The sequence below is a fragment of the Phodopus roborovskii genome, unplaced genomic scaffold (genome assembly GCF_943737965.1).
Source record: "Phodopus roborovskii unplaced genomic scaffold, PHOROB, whole genome shotgun sequence".
NCBI lineage: Eukaryota > Metazoa > Chordata > Mammalia > Rodentia > Cricetidae > Phodopus > Phodopus roborovskii.
In genome coordinates this window covers 11,787,249-11,813,362 of record NW_026125397.1, presented here as the reverse complement: position 1 = coordinate 11,813,362, position 26,114 = coordinate 11,787,249, and the positions used below count along the sequence as shown (strand labels likewise).

At 41.8% G+C, this 26,114-nt stretch overlaps 1 protein-coding gene across 2 annotated transcripts in view; it reads left to right on the top strand.

Annotated features, from left to right (window-relative positions):
* Positions 1-234: 234 nt before the first annotated feature.
* Ncoa7 (nuclear receptor coactivator 7) overlaps positions 235-26,114 on the top strand; it is a 133,916-nt gene continuing 108,036 nt past the window's right edge. Inside the window, exons 1-2 of one of the 2 annotated variants that reach the window (XM_051175485.1) lie at positions 235-562; positions 23,121-23,240. In XM_051175485.1, coding sequence (XP_051031442.1) covers positions 23,182-23,240 — 59 coding nt within the window. In that variant the 5' untranslated portion in view covers positions 235-562; positions 23,121-23,181. The remainder of the gene's footprint in view (positions 563-23,120; positions 23,241-26,114) is intronic. The other variant, XM_051175487.1, reaches the window with a different exon arrangement.

Below are 26,114 nucleotides of genomic sequence, written 5' to 3'. Positions count from 1 at the left end.
CGCGCAGCTCTCCGGGGCGGAGCCGCTGGGACGGGGGTCGGGGAACCCGCGCCACCTCAGGCTGTTCAGCCTGCGGCCGCGAGGTCACACCGAGCCAGCAAGATGCGGATGCCGTGGCTGCAGCCCGAACCGCTTAGCCGGGCCGCGGAGTTCTCGGGCCCCCACCCCAGCGGACGAGCGCAGCGCGCGCTCCGGCTCGGGCGGAGCTAGAGGCGGGCATCGCGCCACCGCAGCTCCCCGCCTTCCGCCCCGAGCGCGGCGGGTGCCCTGACGGTGGGCGCCGCTGCAGGCACCTGGGCGAGGCCTCGCGCATCCGGGCCGTGGCAGCTCGGGGCAGATCCTGGACTTGGGGACCCCGCAGGAGCGCACCCCGCTGCTCCTGTCGCCTCCCTTGGCTCCTCCTCGCCGCACGATCCTCACCACCCCCTCTCCCGTCCCCTCCCTCCTCCCACCCCAGAGGATGCGCTTCCCCGCGCCCAGCGGCAGAGGCCACCGCTCCCAGAAATGCGTGCGCCCGAGCCACTTCGCCCCGACCCGCGGAGCCCGCGCCCCCGCCCAGTAGGTAGGTGGCCGAGGCGGGGCCCGGCCTTGGAGGCCACCCGCTGCTGATGCTGCGGCCAGGGAGAACCTGGGGCCGCGACCGGCAGCCCCAAACTTGCCTCCCTACTGGGCTGCCAGGGCACTGAGGTGTGCTAATGATGTTGGGCGCAGCCCCCCGGGGGACCTGAAACGCTCTGCTGGAACGGTCGAGGCCGAGCCAGGGTGCAGGGGCGCTGGACCCTTCCCGCCAACATTCTGGGGATCCTCGGGGTGGGGGGTGGGGGTGCTTGGAAGGACAGGTTGGCGCGCGGCTTCTTTGGGGAGGAGGAGACCGTTGCCTTTTTCACTAGCTCTAGCAGACTATGTCATTGCATTTTTAAAAAGCAGGATCAGCGAATTTGTTCCTCCTATCTCTTTTGCCAAAATTTAGACGATCAACGGTGTTGTTTTAGCGGTATTTAGGAGTGATTGTGGATATTTGTTGTATTTTACGGCTCGACAAGTGGTATATAAAATCAGTGGTGCAAACACTTTATTTTAGATGCCAGTAAAGGAAGGTCCTTCTAGAAGTCAGATCACTCACGTGATGGATGAGGCCAGTGTGTTCTCTTAGGATAAACCAAACGGGAACCGATGGGTTTGAGAACTGCAAGTTTGATACAGGTGTTGGGAGCTGAGACTCTGAAAGACGCGCTCGTCAACCAGCAGAGGCAGTCTTGTCTCCAGCCTCACTTCCCATGCAGAGCTGACCTTTGCCTTTCTGAGAAACTGGTTGAGGCCCCCACCCCATCCCCACCCCCATTCTGTTGTAGAAGTTAAATTCATGCATTGAGTGCTACCTCTTAGGCTACCGTTTTCCATTTTACACTAAGTAATAAGGTTCAGAATTTGGGGGAAATGGAACATTGTAAACTCCACTTTTATAGACACGATTTCGTATTAGAGATTTTGGTGAGCGGAATCAGTACAAATACTAAGGACACAGAATCTTATGCTTTATTTTTAACCTCATTCTGTAATTCCCCTCCTTTGGGTGCCTAATAGCAGTTGGTTATTTGTTGAATCTCCCTCCTCTCTCTCTCTCTCTCTCTCTCTCTCTTTCTCTCTCTCTCTCTCTCTCTCTCTCTCTCTCTCACACACACACACACACACACACACACACAGTGTTCCAACCATTTAAAATGATAGTATGTTTTTTGTTTTGTTGCTAGTGCAACTTTATTCTTTAAAACGCTTCTTTAAACAGGCAAACGTGCTTATTTTTCATCGACATTTATGGCTTCAGCAGCAAGGAAGGCATTTGTTCTCCATTTAGGTTCACTTTGTGTCCATTTTCCAGTATTATAGCCATCAATTCCCTTTCAGTCATACTTCCAAAACCAATTTAGAAAGCAGAATTCATGTTTAAAAAAAAATCTTAAGTTAATTCCAGAAGGAGCAGTGATCTGGTTAATAATTAACAACTTGTTTTAAGGCTAAAATGAAAATAAAACATTTAAGAGTCTATAGTTGCAAAGTGACCTCACATATATTTTAATCACAGAGATTCAGTTTTTTTCTTCTTGTGATGCCAGGGACCAGATCCAAGATCAGGCCCATGGTTTCCATTGTATTAGGCTAGTCCCGTCTGAGCTCTGTGCTTGGCCCTAGAAACAGCATTTTAGCTATTTTCCTCTATAAGATGGGACATTTGGAAGATCCAGTGCCTTTTCTGCTTCAGAATATCTTAGGAGAAAAAGGAAAGAAAGAAAAGTAACAGAAAGGACCAAACTGGACACAAGTCCATAACCTTCTGTTTACTTTTACAGTATGAAAGTTTTGATTTGTGTTTGTTTTCCTGTCACATGAATTTAGTGAGTCATTATTAGCTTCTTTTCATTCTCTCCTTAGCACACTTATCTGACAGTGAATACCTTCTAATTTTGATGCATCTTCTTCCTTACTACCCAGAATATTGCCCAGAATACTGGTTTTTGCACAGTATGCTAAAACATAATATACTCTGTTTCTTCTCACATCTAATCAGATTGTTTCAAATGGGTGAAGGAAAACTTTTAGGTAAAAGGCGGGAGAACTGAGGAAATCGTGGGAAGAGAACTTGTGAATATGAATTGTTATAATTGATGATGAAAACAAAGCAGGTTCCCATTCCCAATAAAGATAAAGCCACTTTTAGAGTCTTATTTATAATCAAGGACGCCGAGCAACTTATTTGCATTGCTCTTCCTTGCTTGCCTTCTGCTCTTTAAGAGCCTGTGGTGAGAATGCACCTTTGCTCCTTTTTAAATTATTTATTTATATGTGTATGGGACATCTTGCCTGCAGATGTTTGTGCATCGTGTGCATGCAGTACCTGCAGAGGCCAAAAGAGGGCATCAGGCCTCCTGAGACTGGAGCCAAGGTGGTGAGCCACCATGTAGGTGTTGGGAATCAAACCCAGGTCCTCCGCCCCTGATCTTGCTATCCAGGCCCCCATACATCTCACATTTTAACTTCGGGACAGTTGTTTTGTTCCATAAACACGTAGAACTTGAACGTTTTCATAATGTGCTATATTATGGAATTAGTCAACCAAGAGCTTTTTCCTCATTGCAGAAGGAATCCTTTTCTCTTGTGTCCTGCAAATTCAGTATCTCTACAACGTGACTACTCACGTGTTGCATTTTGCCTCCAGAGCCAGCTGCAACCCTACCTCCATGTGCACCCTAGCAATACAATTCTAAGCCTAGGATTTTTTTTTTTTTTTTTTACATTTTACCTTTCTGTATCTTTCTCCTGCTGTCATTTTGTTTGTTTTGTTTTATTTTATTTCTCAAGACAGGGTTTCTCTGTAAAATAGCCTTGATTGTCCCCGAGCTCCCTTTGTAGACCAGGCTGGCCTGGAACTCACAGAGATTCGCCTTCCTTTGCCTCCTAAGTGCTAGGATTAAAGGTGTGTGCTACAATCCCAGGCTCCTGCTATCATTTTAGAAACCTGTCTGTTCTTTGTTAAATGTGTATTTCTTAAATCTCACTCCTAACTCTCTTTTTAAATTATATACTAGAATCAAAATAGGATTGTGGGGAGAATATACAGAGGTAAACGTGTATAATCTTTCATTTCAGAAAAAGGGAATGTAGGTTGAAGAAGAACATTGTATTTGTCTCCTCACTAGGTGCATGAAATGAATTTGTTTCTGCACATACAAGAGAATATGGATTGTCTTTAAATTTGATAAGATCGGTCTGATGTAGTGGTGCATGCCAGCTCTCCAGAGACAGGTTGGAAGCCAGCCTGGTCTACAAAGCAAGTCCTAGGCCAGGCAAGGCTGCACAGAGAAATCTTGTCTTTGTGAAAAACAAAAACAAAACAAACAAATAAAAAACAAGAAAGATAAGATTAGCTGATAGAAACTGTTTCTAGGGGTTTAGCTGAACAAAAGCCCTGCTATCTACAGTCTTCCTCTTATCTAGACCAGGAGTCTAGCTAGAACTTTCCAAACTGTGGGTCTTGGTTTCCTTGTTCAGCATGCTTGATATCCCCTCCATTGTGTGCACTGTGAAGAGTTCACTGAGCAGACCTTGGAAAAGAAACTATTGTTAGTTAGATCACTTCATAGATGGGGTTTGGGGAAGGGTCCCTGCTCCTGTTTAAAGTCTATGCAAAACATTCCATGGAGCCCTAGGTAACAAAGTCAAGTCCTACCACCAACAATTAATATGTGTGACTTTATTCCCACTATGCAAAGAGAGAACCAGATGTTTCCCTTTCTGTCTTGATGAGGAGGAGAATCCTAGTCACCATGTGAAAAATCATAGTATTAGTGTTCTAACTCCCTCCTTTCTTCAGTTTTATCCTGTTTCTCTTGATTCTGATTATTATCTAATTATAATTCTCATATTTTGTTGACTTACATTATTTTAGATGATTCATCCTTAATGGAACAAGAAAAAATACAAAACAGGAAACCACATAAATGAAGGAATTGCAGCAGTGACCTCTGGACACATAGTATTTCTGATAAGCACGTTTCAAATGGGTTACATTAAGTGAGTTTTGAGCAAGTATTAAAATGTTGATATATTGGTCCTTGTGTACAGAGCCAAATGGGGAAGAGTGTCATGCAGTTTTATAAAACTAAATTCCACTTTTGTAAAGTTAAATTCTAGCTATTTTTGAACTGTTGAAGGAATGCACATCTTTGGCTATTTGGAGTTAGTAAGACCATTCTCTTATATCTGGAGTATCTACCTCATAGCATAGAGAAAAGATTCTCTATAGTTTTTTAAAAGTCGTTTTTAGCCAAAGGGTGAATTCAAACTATCTCAACAGTCACTGTGCTGGTCAATCTCAACTCTGTGTCGGATGACTGCGTGACTTAGCCTTGCTTGTTCTAATAAATCACAATAGTAATTCTCATGTCTTTCATTTACCATGATATTTAAATGATTGAGTTTCCCAAGTTAATTGGCCAGACTCTTTCCATTGTGTAGTTGCGACAGCTAATTTAAACTGGTTGAACCTTGCCAGGTCAGTAGTTATTTACCATTGTGTGATACTGTGATATGCTGATCTCTCAGGCTCACATAGAAATTGTCCCTCAGTGAGTCATTATCACTGAAAACCTGGACTCTGGCTTAAATTCAAGTGCAACTTGACATGTATCAGGAAGTTAGGTTTTCAAATAGAGACATCTCATTTAATTACCTCCAATTCTTTTTAGAAGTACTTTTATAGACTAAGTAATGTCTTCCTATGGCTTGCAAGGTACACTGTGCAAGTTTTCCCTCATCCTGAGACTCTTCTTTCCTATCCATGGGTAGCTAGAGATTTGGGCAGCCAGAAATTGTAGTTAAAAACACTCCAGCGGGTTTTTGTTTTGTCTGTGCATATGAAAGTATGAATAGAGAGCCTATTTATTTGTCTCCACTATTTCTCTAACTCATCCTGTCCCCACCACCTGGTGCTTGGAACCTCAAGTCTGCACTCTTCTGCTTGTGTCTTCACTGGCCTTATTACCAAAGTTCCCTCTTGAGATTTGTGCACAGTCCCTGCAATGCATGAGGACTTCAGTTCCTGTCTCTTACTCCTTGGTGCTGATTGATCCACAGCCATTCCCAGACGAGCCCCCTTCCGCTGTTGACCGAACCATATAAAAGATCAGATGAAAATTCAGTGTGTTATCCTGTACCACAAACTCTATGTGATTTTCTTATTGGCCCCAAGTTAGGCATATCATTTTAGTAAAGTAAAACTGGTTGTCATGTCATGTACATGTGCACTTCTTGCTGTCCCCATCTCCTTAGAAAACACCAGTCTCTTATCTGGTTCTGGTGGTGTACACCTCTAACCCCAGCACTTAGGATGCAGAGGCAGGTAGATGGCTCTCTGTGAGTTGGAGGCCAGCCTATCTACACAGTGAGTTCCAGAACAGCCAGAGCTACCTAGTGAGACCACGACAAAACAAAACAAATGGTCACAATCAACAAAAGCCCACTAGTCTCCGTTTGTTAGCGAGCCACACCGTTCAGGTGTTGCTTCTAGAGGCCTTTCTTAGTTGAGATTCTGTAACGCTTAGAGCTGCAATGGCCCTCGCATGGCTTCTGTCCCAAGAGTTAGCAGACTAGGCTTTTCTCCTAAGGGTCAAACTGTCCTGGTTTTCAAAGTGACCTGGTTTTGATTAACAAGTGGGACTGGCCAGCAATACAAAACAAGGTTAAAGTATTAACCACTCATCCTTTGCCTCCCCATCCCACCCGCACCCCATTTGTATATCCCCTTATCATTTCTAGTATTCCTGGGTTAATTTAATAACTTCACCAAATATTGTCGGTGCTCTTTGAAGATAGCTTTTGTGTTATGACCCTTGTTTGGGAGAGTCTTGTATACTTCCAATGCTAGGCTGATCTCTATGATTGGTACTTAAAGGAACTAAAGTTCCAAAGAGAGTATCATGAAATTTTGGGCTCTAGCAAAAAGAAAGACACACCCCATTGGAAGTTGAAAGCATTCAACTTTGCCCTCAATAGATGACATGAGGTGTCCAGGAAAAGCCCATCCTTAAAAATTACTTATTATGTGAGTTAAACATTTTAAATTTCAACCCAGAGGGCATGCCAGGCAACCAAATTATTACAAAATGCCTTGTATGGAATGATGGCTACCATGATCTACTAACAATAGTCTTTAACAGAGTTTAGCCCTGGTTGTGTGAAATTTCTGGCTGGTAGATTATCATCACAAACCGGTTCTTATGCCTTGTAGTTCTGGAAGATTGCAGGAGAGTTCTTCAGGTGGTGCTCTCTCCAGATCTCTGTTTCCCTCTGTAATTCTCACCTCACCTTGCAAACATCAGAATTACAGATTTGTTTTCCCAAACATGTTGGTAGAAGGAACTGAAAGAGCTCCAAGTACCAGAGACAACCATTCTGGAATATTATATAGCCTCTACTGCATGGTTAAAAAAAGAAAATCACAATTCAGTTTATGGCTCTGTCTGTTGGGAGGGGTTTTGGAATGATGGCCACCATGATCTACTAACAACAGTCTTTAACAGAGTTTAGCCCTGGTTGTGTGAAATTTCTGGCTGGTAGATTATCATCACAAACCGGTTCTTATGCCTTGTAGTTCTGGAAGATTGCAGGAGAGTTCTTCAGGTGGTGCTCTCTCCAGATCTCTGTTTCCCTCTGTAATTCTCACCTCACCTTGCAAACATCAGAATTACAGATTTGTTTTCCCAAACATGTTGGTAGAAGGAACTGAAAGGGCTCCAAGTACCAGAGACAACCATTCTGGAATATTATATAGCCTCTACTGCATGGTTAAAAAAAAATCACAATTCAGTTTATGGCTCTGTCTGTTGGGAGGGGTTTTCTTGGTTCTGTGTTCTTAGATATTTACAGCTGAGCTGTGATGATTTCCCCAAGGACGGCCCATCTATTAAGTCCCACTGAAATAGCTAGCTAGCAATATTCTTTGATGTTTTGAGTTACATTCCAAAGTATTTTCAATTTAATATTACTTAACTTAAAAAAATTCTAGTTAGGAAGAAAACTGGAAAATTCATGAAATAACTTAAAATAGTTAAGATGTGAACAGACATTGGCTTGCTTGCATGGAAGAAATGGAGTTTGTTGTAGCCAGATTATAAAAGTCAGGGACAATGCTGACAAAGGACAAATTGTTTCATATCACACAGAGTCAGAGGGCATGTTGCTATCCGTTAAATGGAAGATAGTCTAGCCCTAGAATTGCTTGGGCCCAGTGATTCTGAGTATACACTAAGGAAATAAAGAGGCAAGTGGCATGCATGGCTGATGGGGTCAGGCAAGATGCTAGAGCAAGTGACTTACAGGATTATCTTACTGTCACTGCCCATGTGAACTTAGGCAGGTTAATTCCTCAGTTATCATCTGCCAAATGATAATAATAGTATCTTACCTCCCACATCACTCTGAACATTAGATAATTTATGTAAAGTACTTGGAAACTTGCCTGATGCAAAGTAAGCAATTCTCTTATTTGTTGTATTATTATGAAAATTTGAGTAAATTCCAACAGTGAAACCATTTTAAAAATGACAGTGCATGTAAACTTAGTCATTAAAATAATAGTTTTAGACAATATTTAACCACTTGGGAGATATTCATAATTGAACTAAATATCTGATTGTGCGTTTGGTGGCAAGTCCTTTTTCTCTGGGAGGCATGCATAGGGATGGTGGGATTGTCAAGAGAAGCAATCCTAATTTGATTTTAAGATATGTTCCATAGAAAAAAAGGACAAATACATGATAAAAAAATTACAACTTTTTTCCATTTGATGAGAGCATGGGTGATTTCTATTTTTTTTCACATTTTACTTGTTCATGTTTTATAATCATTGTTGGATATTACTAATCATATACCATAGAATTTCTGTATTCTTGCCTTGTCTTTACAGATTGTATATTCAGTTTGACATATTTTACTTTCCCTTCCCTTCCAAGCTACTGTAATTTCACTTCCTCAGTATCTCCACCCACACATCATCTGCTGGTATTTTCTCGCATTTAATTTTCTTGGTTTGTGTATAGATCTGTCTCAAGTTTGTGTGTGTGTGTGTGTCGCTGTTCTGGAGATGGAACCCAAAGCCTCTAGTGTTCTACCTGTGAGCTCAGTCCCTGACCTCCCTTGAAAAGTAGAACAAGTGAAAAGATTTATGTGACTTTAGTGGAGGTGACTTCTTCATAACTGAGCTCAGAGAATACTGAATATGTGTTAAGGGCGCCACACTTGCCCCGGGTTCCACAGCTTCAGAGTGTTGTCCACAGCAGCCACACTCATCAGGAGTCGAGTCCCTGCCTGCAACCTTTCCATTCCATTCCCTAGCTGCAAATTTCTGCCATACTTTTTCAGCCATCCATATTTGGCTAATATTTCGCAAACACTATCCAAGCCATCCATCCTAAGGGGGCTACATGCTGGCATGCATTATTGCCTTGCTGTCCCTCCAGTAAACTTACAGGAACTGCATCTTTTAATGATCTCCGGCCTTCAGTGTTTTCAGGACAGCATTACCCACGTGTATGTGGCACACAAGGACATAGGATGTTACTGTGTGGCTGATGTCCTTAGGAATGACTGATAAGTTTTGGGTTCATTAAATCCCCTTTGTATGTGCTTCTTGTATTACAACTTTCTGTTCTCTTAGTCATAGGTTATTAGCTTGAAAATCTAATTCTAAGCTGGGCGGTGGTGGCACATGCCTTTAATCCCAGTGCTCGGAAGGCAGAGGCAGGCAGATCTCTGTGAGTTCGAGGCCAGCCTGGTCAACAAGAGCTAGTTCCAGGATAGCCTCCAAAGCCACAGAGTAGCCCTGTCTCGAAAAACCAAAAAAGAAAAGAAAATCTAATTCTAGATTTTTCCTCCAAAAATCTAAAACCCAAAGTGTTCTGTTTCAGCAGATTCCACAGTTGGTAGTTTACTTACAGTAGGAGCCCAGTAATGTTCTAATTAATCCTAGTTGTTATCATCTATTTAAAAAAAAGATTATTTGGTGTAGATAAGTTTTGAACTTATCAGAGAATGTATTTAAGGTTTTTAAATTTATTAAAAGTTTATAGATCTTTATTTTCTGGAAAGGACAAAAACCCCAGGAGTAGTTTTATATGACTGCTCTTAAAGTGTAGACCAGTACTTCTAAAATGGGACTTATACACCCTATCAGCTATGAGAAGAAAAATTTAGAATGTCTATATCTTTCTGATCTCTACATCATATAACATTGTAAGGTATATCTTAGTGCACAAGACATGGGCTTTTTGTTGTTAAAATGGGACTTTTAAGCTCAGATACTTGTGTTGATGTAGGATATGATTTTTAAGTAGAGGTCTAAATAATGACATGAGCTATTGTTCTATTGCCTAAGATTGGTTTCTGTTATTTAACAAGAAGTCAAAATAAATTTGGGCCTGGAGAGGTGGCTCAGGAACCTAGGTTGGGTTCCCAGCAGCCTTGCCAGGCTGCTCACTGCCTGTAACTCCAGTTCCAGGTGACCCAACAGTCTTACAGCCTCCTTGGGTACCTGTCTCACATATACACACCCGAGCACACTCACCTTTCAGTAATTGAAATGTATATATACATATACGTCGTATACCTATACATACATACACACATATATCCTGTGTCCAGCTTCACCTAGGAGCTGTGATGCATGTTCCTGTGTGTCTTACTTTCCTGTTGTTTTGAAGACACACCATGACCCAGGCAACTTATAAAAGTTTCTTGAGGCCTTTGGTTCCAGAGTTCATTGTCATGATGGCGGGGAGCATTGCAGCAGGTGTGGTAGCAGTAGCTAAGAGTTTACAACCTGACCCACAGGCAGGAGGCACAGAGAGCTACCTGGGAATTGTATTTGCTCCTCCAGTGACAGTGACACACCTCCTCCAATGAGGCCCCAATCTCTAATCCTTCCCAAACAGTTCCACTGTGGGGTCAAGCATTCAAATATTTGAACCTTTGGGGACCACTGTCATTAAAACTACTTCACACTGTGAACCCATCTTAATCTGCACAGCATGGGCACATTTCATGCCTTTCCAGGATTCAAAGTCTGGTTGGAAAGAATATTGAAGAATGAAGTAGAAAATGACAGGTCATGCAAGACTGCACTGAGAGACCTAACAGTGTGATTTTCTCTGTTGAAAATTGCTAAAATGTGACATGTATGGTGTATTACACAGTCATATATTCTAAGAATACACTCAACTCACTTTTATGTTAAAATTTTTTCTTGATTATGAGGTCAGTTCATATGCAGTTATCTCCCGGTGGCTGGTATGGACTGGATTAATATCTGTTATTCAAGGTAGTACCTGCCAGTTCCCTGAATGGTGCTCTTGTATTTCCTTTAAATGATGAGAGACGGTAACACAATAGTCATGATGGAAAAGTAAAATTTTTCAACAGCATGATTTTGGGAACAGTGGAAATATAGAGAAGTAATTTCAGATCAGTGTGTTTTCATGTTAGCATTGTCATGTCAATGCACCATGAATATGTGGCTTAAAACAGCAGTAGGGGCTCAGTGGTTAAGAGTACTTGCAGCTCTTACAGAGAATGCAGGTTCAAGTCCCAGCACCCATATGGAAGCATACAACTGTCATTCCAAGTCTAGGAAATCCAACACTGTCTTCTGGCCTCTGAGGACACTGACCATGCATGTGGTACACATGAATACATGCAGGCAAAGCATTCAGAACACATAACGTAAAATATCTAAAACCACATAGAAACATGTTTTCTTACTGTTCTGAAGGCAGATAGATGTCCCCCAGTCTGCTTTTCAGCTAAGATCCATTCCCTCTGTGGAGGGTCCTTCCTTGTCTCTTCTTCTTGTGGTCACTTGCTCGCAGGCTTTGCCGTTCTGTGGCTTATAGCCACATACTCTAAGCCCTGCCACTGTCTTTACCTAGCATCCTCTCCCTGTGTATTAATGCATGGTCATAAGAAAGCCATTGCACTGGTTAGGGCTTCACTCACTGAAGTACGACCTAATCTTGACTAATTGCACCTTCAGGAATCCACTTTCCAAATACAGCCCCAGTGTGAGAGACTGGAGATTATGAGTTCAATCTGTGGTTTGGCGGTGATTCTATTCAACCCGTAACATCAAGGGATATAAAAGTCTTCGGATGAACATCCCAAACTGTGCAAGGTGTCAGTAGATGTCTTAGTAAATATTCTATGCAAATTGGATATGCGATAAAAGACAGCTGGAAGAAAAGAACGGTTCTTGGCTACTTGTGTCATTTGGTTGCTTCTCTTTGTGGGTTCTGATCCCCAGGACTGGCTAGAGCTCACTCTAAACACAGTTATAGTCTGTGCGAGTTTCAGTCTTTCTGATGAAACTCCATATGTGGGTCAGGCTGTTCCTGAAGGCATGCATATTGGGCCCTAAAAAAACTTCACAACAGCTTCCAAACCTCAGTGGCTTTAGACTCCCAAGTATTTATGTCACAATGACCAGCCTGCAGGTTGACTGCGGTTTGGCTGCTCTCTACTGAGACTGGCAGGGCTGAGAGCCAGGTCTGTTCCCTATGTCCTTTATTTTTGTCCTCAAGCTGAAGGAGGAATAGCAGCCACCCCAAGCTGGTTCACCAGGTAGAGAGCGGTGACTCCACAGACCGCAGTGCTCTGAGTGGGAATAAGCAACATTATTCGTGCTCACAGTCTAGTCTGCAGACCAGACATTATGTGACAGGTCAGGTGCGGATGGGAAAGTACCCTCTTGTGTGCCGGTTAATGTCACTTGTAGATTTAGCAAAATATGCAATTGTCTGGGAAGGAAGTCTCAATGGGGGATTGGCCTGTGCCCCATTTAACTGAATTGAGAAGACACACCCTGCATGAGGCATCACCATTTTGAAGGAATGGCCCTGGACTGAATGAAAAGGAGGGACACATCCATCCTGTGCTCCTGGACCATGGATGCAATGTGGCCATCTGGCTCCTGCCGCATGCTGGAAATGGACTGTCACCTAGAACTGTGAGCCAAGGCAAACTTCTTGAGTTTTGTGTCAGAATAGTTTATCACAGCAACAGGAAAAAACAAACCAGAAATCCAAAAAACCCTGTGCTAATATAAACATCCGGCACTGCATGGCAAGCACGTGATCGGGGGAGGGGAGAGTACGTAACGGAACAATGCAGTCTATCAGAGAATTTCACAAAGGATTTTACAGAGACCTTTTATATGGAGCAATTTAATAAACATTTAAAAGGAAAAGGTATTCCCTGAAGGCTTGTTTCTTGACCCAGATTCTTGGAAAATTATAGTTTGAAAGAAAATTGTTTTTTCCCGCAAAAGGTCAGAGCACTTCACAATGCTTGTTCAATTTCAGACTGTGCTCATTTCTTCTCTTATGGATAATTGCGTGTTGGGCTATTTTGTGCTTGCTTGCTTGCTTGTGGCAGGATGATGGCTGTGTCAGCCTAGGTTGACATAGAACACATTGTGTATCCTACACTGGACTTCAATAAGAGGCCATCCTCCCGCCTCAGCTTCCAGAGTGCTGTGATTACAGGCATGCGCATTACAGCTGTCCTTTGCTATGCTTTGGTCCATGGAACCCAGGCGCTGGGCTCCCCAACCTGCACTTTGTCTTCCAAAGCAAAGTGCGCATCTCCTCAGTACCTGCAGCTGGCTGAGCTCCACTGCTCCCTGGAGAGTGCACTGAGGATAGGCTGTTCTCATGCAGGAAGAAGCTGTGCGCACTGTAACACAGGATATTCTCATACAGGAAGAAGCTGTGTGCAGGGTATATAACACTGTAACACAGGATATTCTCATACGGGAAGAAGCTGTGTGCAGGGTATATAACACTGTAACACAGGATATTATCATACAGGAAGAAGCTGTGTGCAGGGTATATAACACTGTAACACAGGATATTCTCATACGGGAAGAAGCTGTGTGCAGGGTATATAACACTGTAACACAGGATAGTCTCATACAGGAAGAAGCTGTGTGCAGGGTATATAACACTGTAACACAGGATATTCTCATACGGGAAGAAGCTGTGTGCAGGGTATATAACACTGTAACACAGGATAGTCTCATACAGGAAGAAGCTGTGTGCAGGGTATATAACACTGTAACACAGGATAGTCTCATACGGGAAGAAGCTGTGTGCAGGGTATATAACACTGTAACACAGGATATTCTCATACGGGAAGAAGCTGTGTGCAGGGTATATAACACTGTAACACAGGATAGTCTCATACAGGAAGAAGCTGTGTGCAGGGTATATAACACTGTAACACAGGATATTCTCATACAGGAAGTGATTGTTTAAGAAAGCGCTGCACCTCTTCCGGACCTATGGAGACCCATATGGCCTGACCCTCCTCCGTCTTCTTTTTTTCTTTTACTGAAAATAGAATTTTTTTATATATAATATGTTTATTATGGTTTCCCCGTCCTCTACTCCTCCGAGTTTTCCCCACCTTCCCTCCTATTCTGGTCCACACCCTTTCTATCTCTCTTTAGGAAACAAACAGCCATCCAAGGAATATTAAAATAAAAAATAAATCAAAACCAAACAAATTGCAGCATGACAAATGACAAAGCACCCAATCAAGAAAAGGCAGCAAAGACAAAGCACCAGAAATGCCTACAGATGTGGAGACACACATTCACATATGAGGAGTCCATTAAACCCCCAAACTGTAACCATCTTATATATGCACGAAGGACCTGTAAGGTAGGGGAAAGGAAAAAACAAACCCAAAAGCAAACAAAACCCAGCCTGACTTAACATTATGAAACAAAGAACCTCCAGAAACACCTTTGAGTTCATTTTGTCCACTGGCCATCTACTGCTGGTCAGGGGGCCTCCCCTTAAGATGGTGTGTTTCTCTGGTGAGAGTCCCTTGGAGAGTCCCTTTTTCTTTTTCTGGAAGTAGTTGCTGGGTTAGGGATTGGGACACTTTCAGTTCTAGAACTCCGTCTGGCGCAGACTCATGCAGGTCCTGTGCGTGCTGCCACAGTCACTGTGAGTCTGTGAGTTCAAGTGTGGTCCAGCTCTGTTGTATCTAAGACCTTGATTCCTTTTGCTGTCCTTCATACCCTCTGGCTCCTATGTTCTTTCTGCCTCCTCTTGCATAGGGTTTCCTGAGGGGAGGAAGGATTTGATGAAGACAACGGCTAAGTGTTCCAAGGTCTCTTACTCCTCATGTTGTCTGACTGTGGGTCTCTCTCTCTCTGCATTCCTATCTGCTCTATGAGGAAGCTTCTCTGATGATTGATCAAGATCTGTGAATATATCATAATGTGTTTAGGGGTCATTTTATTGCTGCATTCCTTTAGGAGAACAGTAGTATTTGGTTTCTCTCTAGGTCCATGGTCTATATAGCCTCAGGTTCTTGGATATCCGAGCAGTGCTGGATATGGGTTCCATCTCATGGAGTTGTCCATACGTCAAATCAGGTATTGATCCAGTATAATTAGCACCATTTGTTAAAGATGTCTTTCTTTCCAGTGTGCATTTCTGGCTTCTTTTTCAAAAATCAGGTATCCATAGGTGTGTGGACTAATGTCTAGGTATTCAGCTTAATTCCACTGATTTATATGTCGTTTTGTGATATTATGCTATTTTTATTACTATACCTAAGTAGTACAGTTTGAGGTCATGGATAGTGATTACTCCAGCAATCCAGCAATTCTTTTGTCATTTGGGAGTATTTTAGTGATCCTGGTGTGTGTGTGTGTGTGTGTGTGTGTGTGTGTGTGTGTGTGTGTGTGTGTTTCCATATGAAGCTTAAAATTATCTTTTCAAGTACTGTGAAGAATTGTGTTGAAATTTTGATGGTAATTACATTGAATCTACAGATTGCTTTGGGGAGAATGGGCTTTTTTTGCTATATCAATTCTACTTATTATCCATGAGCATGAGTATGGGAGATCTTTCTATCTTCTGATGTGTTCTTCAGCTTCTGTCTTCAATGACTTGAAATCTTTATCATAGAAGTCTTTCTCTTGCTTGGTTAGAGTTAACCCAAGATATTTTATGTTATTTGGGACTGTTGTGAAAGGTGGTGTTTCCCTGACTTCTTTCTCAGTCTGTCTTTTGTATATAGAAAGTATATTGGATTTTGTGTGTTAATCTTGTATCTTGCTACTTTTCTGTATTTATTAGCTATAGGAGCTATAGGAACTTTTAGGGTCAGTTGTTATACTATCATATCATCTACAAATCAATATACTTTCACCTCTCTACTTCCTATTTCTATTCCCTTGATCTCCTTTAATTGTCTTATTGTTCTAGCTAAGACTTCAAGTACTATCTTGAATGGATATGGAGAGAGTAGACAACTTTGTCAGTTCCTGATTTTAGTGGAATTTCTTTGGCTATGGGCTTGCTGAAAACTACCTTTACTATGTTGAGAAATATCCCTGTATCCCTAATCTCTCTAGGGCTTTTATCACCGAGGGGTGTTGAATTTTGTCAAAGACCTTTTGTTCATCTAATGAGATGATCATATGGTTTTGTATTTCAGTCTATGTACATGGTAGATTACTTCTATTAATTTATGTACGTTAAACCATCCCTGCATCTCTGGGTAGTGGTGAATGATCTTTTTTAATGTGTTCTTCGATTTTTGTTGTTGTTGTTGGGTTCTGTTTGTTTGTTTGTTTGGGTTTTTAAGGCAGGGTTTCTCCATATTGCTTTGTAGCCTGTCCTGAAACTTGCTCTGTAGATCAAGCTGGTCTTGAACTCACAGAGATCCACCTGCCTCTACCTCCCGAGTGCTGGGATTAAAGGTGTGCGCCACCAACGTGTGACTCATGTTCTTGGATTTCTTTTGCAAGTATTTTATTGAGAATTTTTGCATCCATGTTCACTAGGGAAATTGGTCTGTAATTCTCCTTTGTTGAGTCCCCAGCCCCTCCTTCATCACCCAGCAGTGACATCACTAGGACTGTCTCTGACACGTTTCCTATCCCAGGCAGTCAGCTGCTCCCTCTGTGCTCTGCATCTGCCAACACCAGTGCATGCATTTTTCATCTCTAATGGTTGATGAGCCACTGCCTTCTGCCTTTCCCGAGGCTGTCCTCCCTCTGCATATCTGCTGCAGAATACCTGGCCTGCGGGAGATGTTTCAACTGGAATGCAGTCTGTGTTTCTGATGAGTGTCTTTCTGAGGATATGCTGAACCTCAGGGTCGCCGGTTCCTTTTCTGAATCATCCTTGAGATCTTTGCAATGTCCTCTAGTGCGTAGTTCACACAATCCTCTTTCTAACTTCGGTTGAAACTAAGCTTATTTTCAGCTTTATAGCATTTCTTACATATTTGATCACTCTAGATTCCTGTTTTTTTTTTTTTTTTTTTTTTTTTTTTGTCTTGGAGAAACTTCATAGGAATATCTCTTCTTAGAAGTTGTTGAATAACCTGGCTTTCTATTTATAGTATATAGTACTTTTGGTGGGATTTTCTCACTATTTACTAAGAGCACACTGAAGCTCATTTTTTTAGTTCAGGTTTTCCAAGGAAGAGAAACTGAACTGAAATTGATCCCACCACTTACTCTGCCATCCAAGCATTTAGGTGCATTTCCCTGGAGAAAAATGCCCTCAACACATTCCTAACCTTCCCTTATTTATGGATTTAGTTCAGGCATAGTCCTTGGGTCTTTATGGACACTGCCTCTGTTATGTTGTTGCTGCTTTTTGTGTGTGATTACTTACTTATTTGGGGCGTTGCCTCCTGACTTGTTCTATGTGTTTCTCTCTAGATTTTTATTGTTGTTGAGGAAAGTATTCAAATTTCTGATCTGGGTTAATAGTGAATTTTGAATATCCTTTCTTTGTTTAAATATGGCTCTGAGTGAGAATGAACACCTGTCATGTTTTGCTATGTGTAATTTTCTGGAAGGAAATGTCTGTATAAAAGCTACAATTCGGTTTGTTCTCAAGTGGCCCCAATCAGTGTAACGAGGCCTCAGCGCATGCTCCTGGCATTATTTTATTTGTGTACTAGGAAGCATACTTTTGGGAAGACAGCTGATGGGCTTTGGGGATTGGTCCTGACTGGTTATACCTGCCAGCTCAAGGTTCTACAGATGTGAGTCCAGAAGCCTTGTGGTGCTGTGCAGTGCACACTGACTTCCTGTGACAGGGAGTCTCCATCAGTCAGTCCACACTGACACCTGTCACAGGGAGTCTCCATCAGTCAGTCCACACTGACTTCCTGTCACAGGGAGTCTCCATCAGTCAGTCCACACTGACTTCCTGTCACAGGGAGTCTCCATCAGTCAGTCCACACTGACACCTGTGACAGGAAGTCTCCATCAGTCAGTCCACACTGACTTCCTGTGACAGGGAGTCTCCATCAGTCAGTCCACACTGACTTCCTGTGACAGGGAGTCTCCATTAGTCAGTCCACACTGACACCTGTGACAGGAAGTCTCCATCAGTCAGTCCACACTGACTTCCTGTGACAGGAAGTCTCCATCAGTCAGCCCACACTGACTTCCTGTCACAGGGAGTCTCCATCAGTCCACACTGACTTCCTGTCACAGGGAGTCTCCATCAGTCAGTCCACACTGACTTCCTGTGACAGGGAGTCTCCATCAGTCAGTCCACACTGACTTCCTGTGACAGGAAGTCTCCATCAGTCAGCCCACACTGACTTCCTGTGACAGGGAGTCTCCATCAGTCAGTCCACACTGACTTCCTGTGACAGGGAGTCTCCATCAGTCCACACTGACTTCCTGTGACAGGGAGTCTCCATCAGTCCTGCTCTTGAATTCTGTCAGCAGCACTATAGCATCACACAGAGGACACTGTACTAGTAATATAAGAAATAATACCTTGTCTGTATCATAGCTCTAATGAGGGGAGGGTGTTCTGTGTTTTTGAAACTGAACTGAATTTAGGTTGACACTGGTCATTCTGGTTAAAAATCACAAAAAGGAGGGGGGGGGGAGAGAGAGAGAGAGAGAGAGAGAGAGAGGAGGAAGAAGAAGAAGAAGAAGAAGAAGAAGAAGAAGAAGAAGAAGAAGAAGAAGAAGAAGAAGAAGAAAAGAAACAAAACATTTAGATGAAAGATTTATCTTGTGTTCCCTCAGAAAATACTTTTAGGTCTGCAGTGCCCCATAAATACAGGAGACTCTGGTCTAGAGAGTATTGATGTGAGAAAATGTCAACATTAAATGAATGAAGAGCTTTTAAGAAGCCCATTATGACCACTTACCCGGGAAAATGTAGTTCCCATTAGAGGCCGAGTTGGGAGCTTTGATTGCTTACTGAAGCGTGAAGGCTGCTGGGGGAGGCAAATCATTTTCATAGCGTCCGTCCACTGCCCACCTCTTCCTGGTTACTCTGCTGCCGTGCTTCGAGCTGAACTGAGAGTATCTGTCTCCTTTAAAGAATCACAGAAAACAAACACAAATGAACACAATAATTAATGTAATCATTGGGGGCAGGGGGCTTGATTAGTTCTAAACAGAACAGTAGCAACCGATACCGGTTCTCCCATTGTTTATTCTCTCCCTCCTTTGCCTGTTTTTTTTTTTTTTATCAATATTTTCCTTCTAGAGTGAAATATTAGCTTCTGGCCAAGCTTTCGATATAAAACATTTTCCAACTAGGTTGCTATGATTTCATTTTTAGGCACGAGGAGAAATCTAGTAAACAGAGACTATAACATATTTGTGACATGTGGAAGAGAACTTTAAAATAAGTCATGTGGCCCCGGGAGGATAGAGAGCCTAGCATTTTAGGTTTGAGTCCATTCAAGACTCTGAAGGAAGCTGGAAGGGTTCTACATCACACATCAAATATATATGTGTATATATTTGTGATTGTATGTGTATGTTATATGTACACATATATATGTGGACACATACCCAATATATATAACACGCGCACACGCGCACACACACACATATATACGTATATACATATATATATGTATATTATATAACACATTTAAAGCTTACCTTATGTTGAGTTTTTATCACCAACTCTGGATTAATTTGACCTCTGAAATAACATTTTCTACTAATTGTAGTACCATATTCTTGGGGAAAGTCAAAGGAAGTGTCAACAGAAGGTGCTGTTTGGCCTGAAGGCAGTGTCACACAGTCTATGATGCAATGCCCTGAGATAACAGATAACAGGTGAACCACATTCCTGAAGGGGAGAGGACGGAGCACACTAAGAAAGGCGTGTGCTAGATCTGCTCAGGAGAAGGAAGCAAGCTCAAGCTTAGGAAAGGAGTGAAGAAAAGGGTAGAGTTGAGAAAGAGTTCAAACCGTAGTGTGGAATAGAGCTAACTAGAGTTGGACCTTCAGCTCCCATCCTTATCACCCAGACTCTTGGATGAACATAAATTTCCACGACTCGCTGTAGTTTGGCTCCCATGCCCACTGCTCTTTGAACTCAGTTCTGGTTGATAGGACCAGCTACATTTGTCTTGACTGGCACCGTCTTTGCTGCAACACTGGCTGTTGTAGATCCCATCCTACATTATCTGGTTCATCTCTGATTGCTTATGACTCCACAGGTTATTACAAGGCACCCAAGTGTACCAAATGGAATCTAAACCCCTGTTCAGTGCTCTTGAGTAAGGGAAATGAATTGATGTCTCTCTCTGCCCCCCACACAGTGAGGATTTCTGAGTGAAGTGGCTCTAAGGATTAATGAAGTAGGTGATGGACCGAAATAAATGACATGGCATTCGGCATGAAGATTGACTGACTCCCTTTTTCCACTCCTACCCTTCTGATTAGGTAGCCCCTCCTGCTGGGGTCCCTCATCTCTCTTTACTATTGCAGTCCCCAAATACTTTATCAAATGTTACCTTCATCAAAATAGAACCTTTTATGTTCTAAATCCCGAGGGTTATTTTTAGGTAGTTCAAAGCTGCTGCCACACATTGGTTATTGCTCACGTTTATTTGCCCCACTGGATGAATTTTTATTTGCTTATTTATTCTTATATTTTTGAAGGCACAGCCCATGCCGAGCTTCCAGGGTGATCTCATCATGTTATTTTTTCTTTCTTTTTCTGCTAATGGTAACCATATGCTGCAAGTTTCCTCTTCTTCTTTCCTCTAGTTTTTATTACCCTTCTGTGCTTTCATTGTAACCAAATTAACTAGAGACTATAGAATGTCTCCAGCTGACTACCCACAGGTCCTTGGAAGCCATACATATCCAAAATTGATCTCAATCTCCCTATACGCACTCCCCCCCCCGCACTGTACCCCTTCTTCCTGTACAGTGAATGATACACACCCCCCGCACTGTACCCCCTCTTCCTGTACAGTAATGGTCCCTCTGCTGTCACAGTCCACCTGGTCCCCGAAGCAGGAACATGGACCTTGTTCATTCCTTCTCCTGTCAGTTCGTCTGCCTCCTAAGCATTCCTCAAATTCATTCTCCTTTCTCTACCAATTACTGTTGCCTAGTGGTGAGCCTCTCCTCTTAACCAATTTTAACCCGAAGGTCTTGCTCACAAATCTGCTCTCTTCATTTTTCCAAGTCATTGTCTGATCATGAGTATGCCGCGCTGCCTCACAAAAGAATCCCTTGATGCCTTCCTTTCATGTGTATCAGGGATGAGAACAATTGCTGTTCTCTTCAACAGTCACTGAACTATTTGCTCATGGCATACCTGCTGCAAGTGCAGTCCATGGCTTTGGTGTGCTCACTGGGAGATGGCTAGCAAGTGCCTCCAAGAGTGGGGAGCATGGGATGCCTAGCTGGGATGATGGTTCATGGCTCCTTAAGGTGATAAACAACTCTTTCCTCCATGGACCTTATCCTTCAGTCCCACGCTACTCTGCCGCACACTTGGCACTGGGCAGCAGGGAGCTCTTCTGTTCTCTTGGTTTGGTTCAAGCTGAATCACTTTCGTGTATGTGTGTTGGGAAGCCCACACTCACGCGGGTATCCTTTCTATTCGAGATGAGGGTATCAGGTGGGCTATCCAGGGCTGAATGGGTTTGTTTGTTTGTTTTGTTTTGCTTTTTTTTTTAATGTTGAGGGTTTTAGGATTTAAAGAGATGAGTAAGCAGTTAAAAGCATACACTATTCTTGTAGAATACTTGTGTTTGATTCCCAGCACCCACATAACGCAGCTCACAACTGCCAGCAATTGCAATTCCAGGGAGATCAGAGGTCTCTGGCCTCTGCAAGTACCTGCCTTTATGAGCATAAACCCACACACATAATTAAAAATAAACTTAAAACATTACATCTTTTAATTGACAAAAAAATTGCATGTTTATCATGTCCAACACGACATTTTGAGATTCATATGTTTTAGGACGCTGATTTTGAGTGTTTTTTTTTTTTTTTTTTTTTTTGTCTCTATATTCTCCTGTGGCATCTGTGTCCCCTTTGAAACAGTAGATGTCTCATAATATTCCAATTATGTTTCTGCCTCAAAAAAGACAGTGGATTCCATTAGATCAAATCGAATGCCTCATTTAGCTTTAACTTCAATATGTATCATAGTGCCTTCCCTATAATGTATATTGTATATGCAACTGAATTGAATTGAAATAGGTACATAAACAATTTTGTTTTATAAACTTGCTTTGCCTTTTTTAAATTTAAATTTGATTTTTGAAGATAGTGAAATTGGGTGAGTACGAAAGCTCTGTAGGAAATTCACTTGCCGACGCTGGTAGTGAGTGGACATGGAGAATTTTGAGCAGAGGAATAGTGTGATGAAATGGGTATTTAGGGAAGATTGCTCTAGAAACAAGCTTTTATTATTGGTTTATACCACTGCAGCAAGCATAGTGGAGGGGGCTGGGCTGGGCTAGAGAGGGGCTGAGCCTTTGCAGAGAGCCACAGATTCCAAGTCGTTTCCCAAACCTCTGTGCTTTCCTTCCCATATCTGCTCAGGTGGGATCCTCATGATGGCATGTTCCTGGAGATAAAAGAGAATGTCGACGTTATTATTACTATTGTTATTATTATGTTGGTTTTTGGAGACAGGGTTTCTCTGTATAACAATCTTGGCTGTCCTTGAACTAGCTCTGTAGACCAGGTTGGCCTCGAATTCACAGAGCTCTATCTGCCTCTGCCTCCCTAGTCCTGGATCAAAGGCATGCACCACCACTACCCGGCTAACATTATTTTTACTCTTGAGCAAAGCACATTTCTGTAATACGCCCAAGTGAGCTACCTGCATACTTACCTGTGAGAACAATTTGTCATGAAGTACTAGGAAAGAGAGATTGTGTGACCAGTATTTAAAAGATGAGTAAGTGGCATCATGCACCACTACCCCACACTTCTGGTCCGTGGCAGTTTTCATTTTGGAATCATGGTTAATTATGAAGAAAGCATTTCAGTTTGGTTTCCCATCGATAGTCTGCTTTGTGGCTGACCATTCTCATGTTGGTGTTGTGGTTTGCCTCACTCCCAACCCATTTGCATTTTGTGCTTGACTCATGTGACTATTTCCTGGTTAAAGTTTATCCTTCATTTGTTTTGGACCATGCAACTCTACTGTGCCTTACTCTGCCTATTATTAGCCATTATAAACGTCTCGACTTAGAGCCGCTTGATGTATTTATTTATTTTTCAATTGCAGGAATATGACTCACTGATTAAAAAGGACGTTTCCAGCTACTTTGCACTTTTGGTTGTGTATTATGGATACTAAGGAGGAGAAGAAGGAACAAAAGGAACGGAAACAGAGTTATTTTGCTCGGTAAGCATTTATTTTGTAAAAATCGTATCAGTGCTTTAAAACAATAACACTCAAGAGGACTCTGACCTCATAAAATTGCTTGGCACTTTGTATTCTGTGAGATTGTTAAGCAGTAGAGCGGGTGATCAAAAAGTTAGATATCCTCCATTTTGTCCTTTGTAAACTTAGCATCCGAGGAATGACCTCTTTCTATATGGATGGGTATAGCCGTCCTCTGCCATCCTGTGAGTTGCTTGAAATTCTTGCTTAGTGTCTTCCCTGGAGTTTTAATCCTGGGTGCTTAGCTCCTAGGTCAGAAACTCAATTGGCTAGGCACTAATTTAAAATATGACACATTTAAAGCTTTTCGGAAAATCATGTCTAAGAACCTTGTATTTCGTAGGTGGAATGGGTGAGATGATGTCATTAGAGTCCGAGTCTTACGGCCTCAACTCGTCTAATGTGTGTGTGATTTATGATATAGTTTGTGGTATCTGCTAGCTACAGGTTCAAGCCACTGCTTGGCTGTCACTCACTAACTATATTTAAATGATCAATGAAGAGAGAGCCTCGTTTTCAAGTAATCATCATGGGCTTCTAAGTTGGTATGCTTAAGAACTAAATTTAGCCTCACTCTGTGTCCCCAGCCTGAAATCTATGCTTGCAAAGATACAGTTCCCATTTTCTAAATAAAAGACTTAAAACCAAAAGATTTTTTTTTTTTTTTTTTTTTTTTGCAATGGCTTTATCCAGAAATTAAGCTGTGGTTTAGACTTTTAATGGGAAAAGGGCAACAGGTTGATTACTTACTGTGTGTGAATGCTTTAGTGTATATCATCAAAGTAAGTCCTGGACATGGGTTATTTCAGTTCTGTTGAGCAAACAAGGTAAATAAGAATCAGAAAATGCTGTGTTCATTTCATGCAGTATGAGAGTCAGCATTCAAACACAAGGACATCTCCAAAGTATGTGCCACAGTCAGAATAACAAATCCCAGACCAGGCACTTGAGAAAGCAAGAGCTGAAGTATTTATTGTAGCAGGGTGTTTCCTGCTCTTGGGACTAGAGAGGGTAACAACATAAGAGAAGGAAGAAATCAGCCTTGTAGTGGATGAGCCATTATAAAAATAGTACATTTAGGGTAAGAACTATAAAACTGTTTTGACATAATTATCTATTTCTATGTAGATATATGTAATGTTAGAGAAATCCTGTGTTCTTCATTTACTTCCTCTTAGTAGTAACACGTTGTACTAGGACATTGACTTTTTTATGGGATGCCACCTCTGTTTAGTTTACCAGATTTGTGTGTGTGTGTGAGAGAGAGAGAGAGTCTGTGTGTGTGTGTGTGTGTGTGTGTGTGTGTGTGTGTGTGTGTGTGTGCATATTTAGTTATATGCAGTTATATCTTGTGAGTAGATTTGTCTGGCCAGTATCACAGTCAACTTGAACTGGTTCCTAAAGGAGGATACTGCGTCCTGCCTGCCCTTTTGTGACCATTCATGCCCTTCACTCTATTTGACACTCTTAACTACTAGTGAATTTCTAGAGTCCAGTTCAGCTCAAGACTATTGTATAAATGAATTCATTTACCATATGACTTATGGTAATTAGGTTTTATTTTCCTCTCTGTAATTTACTGGTGATCCATCCTAGCTGTTGTGTGTATTAGTTATTGATAATTTATTCCTGTATGTTAAATGGTTCTAGTCCATGGATGGAGGATGTTAGCTTTTCAGTCATTATTCTGTTGAAGAAAATTGTTTCTGCTTTGGGCTGTTACAAGCACAGCTGCTTATTACATCAGTCTATAAATTTTTGTGTGAACATTTTTCATTTCTCTAGGTTAAATACTCAGTTGCAGAGTCAAATAATAAATTAATGTTTTATTTTGTAAGAGACTGCCGATCCTTCCAGAATGAATGATTGTACCACCTTCAGCCATGTATGAGTGACCCAGCATTTGATGATGTCAGTGTTTATTTTAGTCATTTTAAGAGTGTGCATTAATAGTTCATCACAGTTTTAATTAATGCCTAATGAAACTAGTGTCTGTTCATACGTATACTGCCATCTCTAGCTCATCAGTGAAATATATTCTCATGTCTTTTATCCAGTTTTAAATTGTATCTCCTGGCTTTTACTGTTGAATTTGATGGACTTGATATGTGTTTTATGTATAGTCCTTTATGAGATGGCTTATTTTTATATATTTATTTGTTTTCTTTTTTCTTTTAGTAGAACAATAGTTTTAAATTTTGTTCTTGTCCATCTTACCAGTTTCTGCTTTTGTGAACTGTGAATTGTGCTTTAGTTGTCAAGGTGACAATTATGTCCCTGTCCTAGATTCTAGAGCTATTCCTTCCTGCTTTATTTTCTAAAGGCTTTCTTTCTTTCTTTTTTATAATATTTTATTTTGTATTTAAGGCCTTGTTCCAATTTGAGCTAAATTTTGGATGTGATGTAAAATTCAATCATGGTTCTTGGCTTCCCCTCCCCCTTCTTTTTTTCTTTTTTTTCTACAGTTGTCCTATGGAGATAGCTCTAAAAGCGAAAATGCTTTTTAGTCTGTCTATAAAGTGATTTTCTGATTCCAGTGCTAACCTGGTTGATGATGAATCACCTGCTTCATGCTAACTTCTTATCCTTAAAAAGTAAAGGGGCCCCTTGGACCAGCATTCAGAGCCACACTGGAAAAAGGCATTGCCTTTCAGCCCGTATACACACACTGATTTGTGATGTGTGCTTGCCCTCTTCTGAAAAACAGTCAAAGGAAAACACACAGCTAAAAGTGCATCTGTGTGACCTCGGCAGTCTCTGGCGTAGATCGAGGTAAAAGTCAGTGGGACTTTAAAAACAGGTCACAGATTTGTCACTGGGAAATGCAGATGCAGA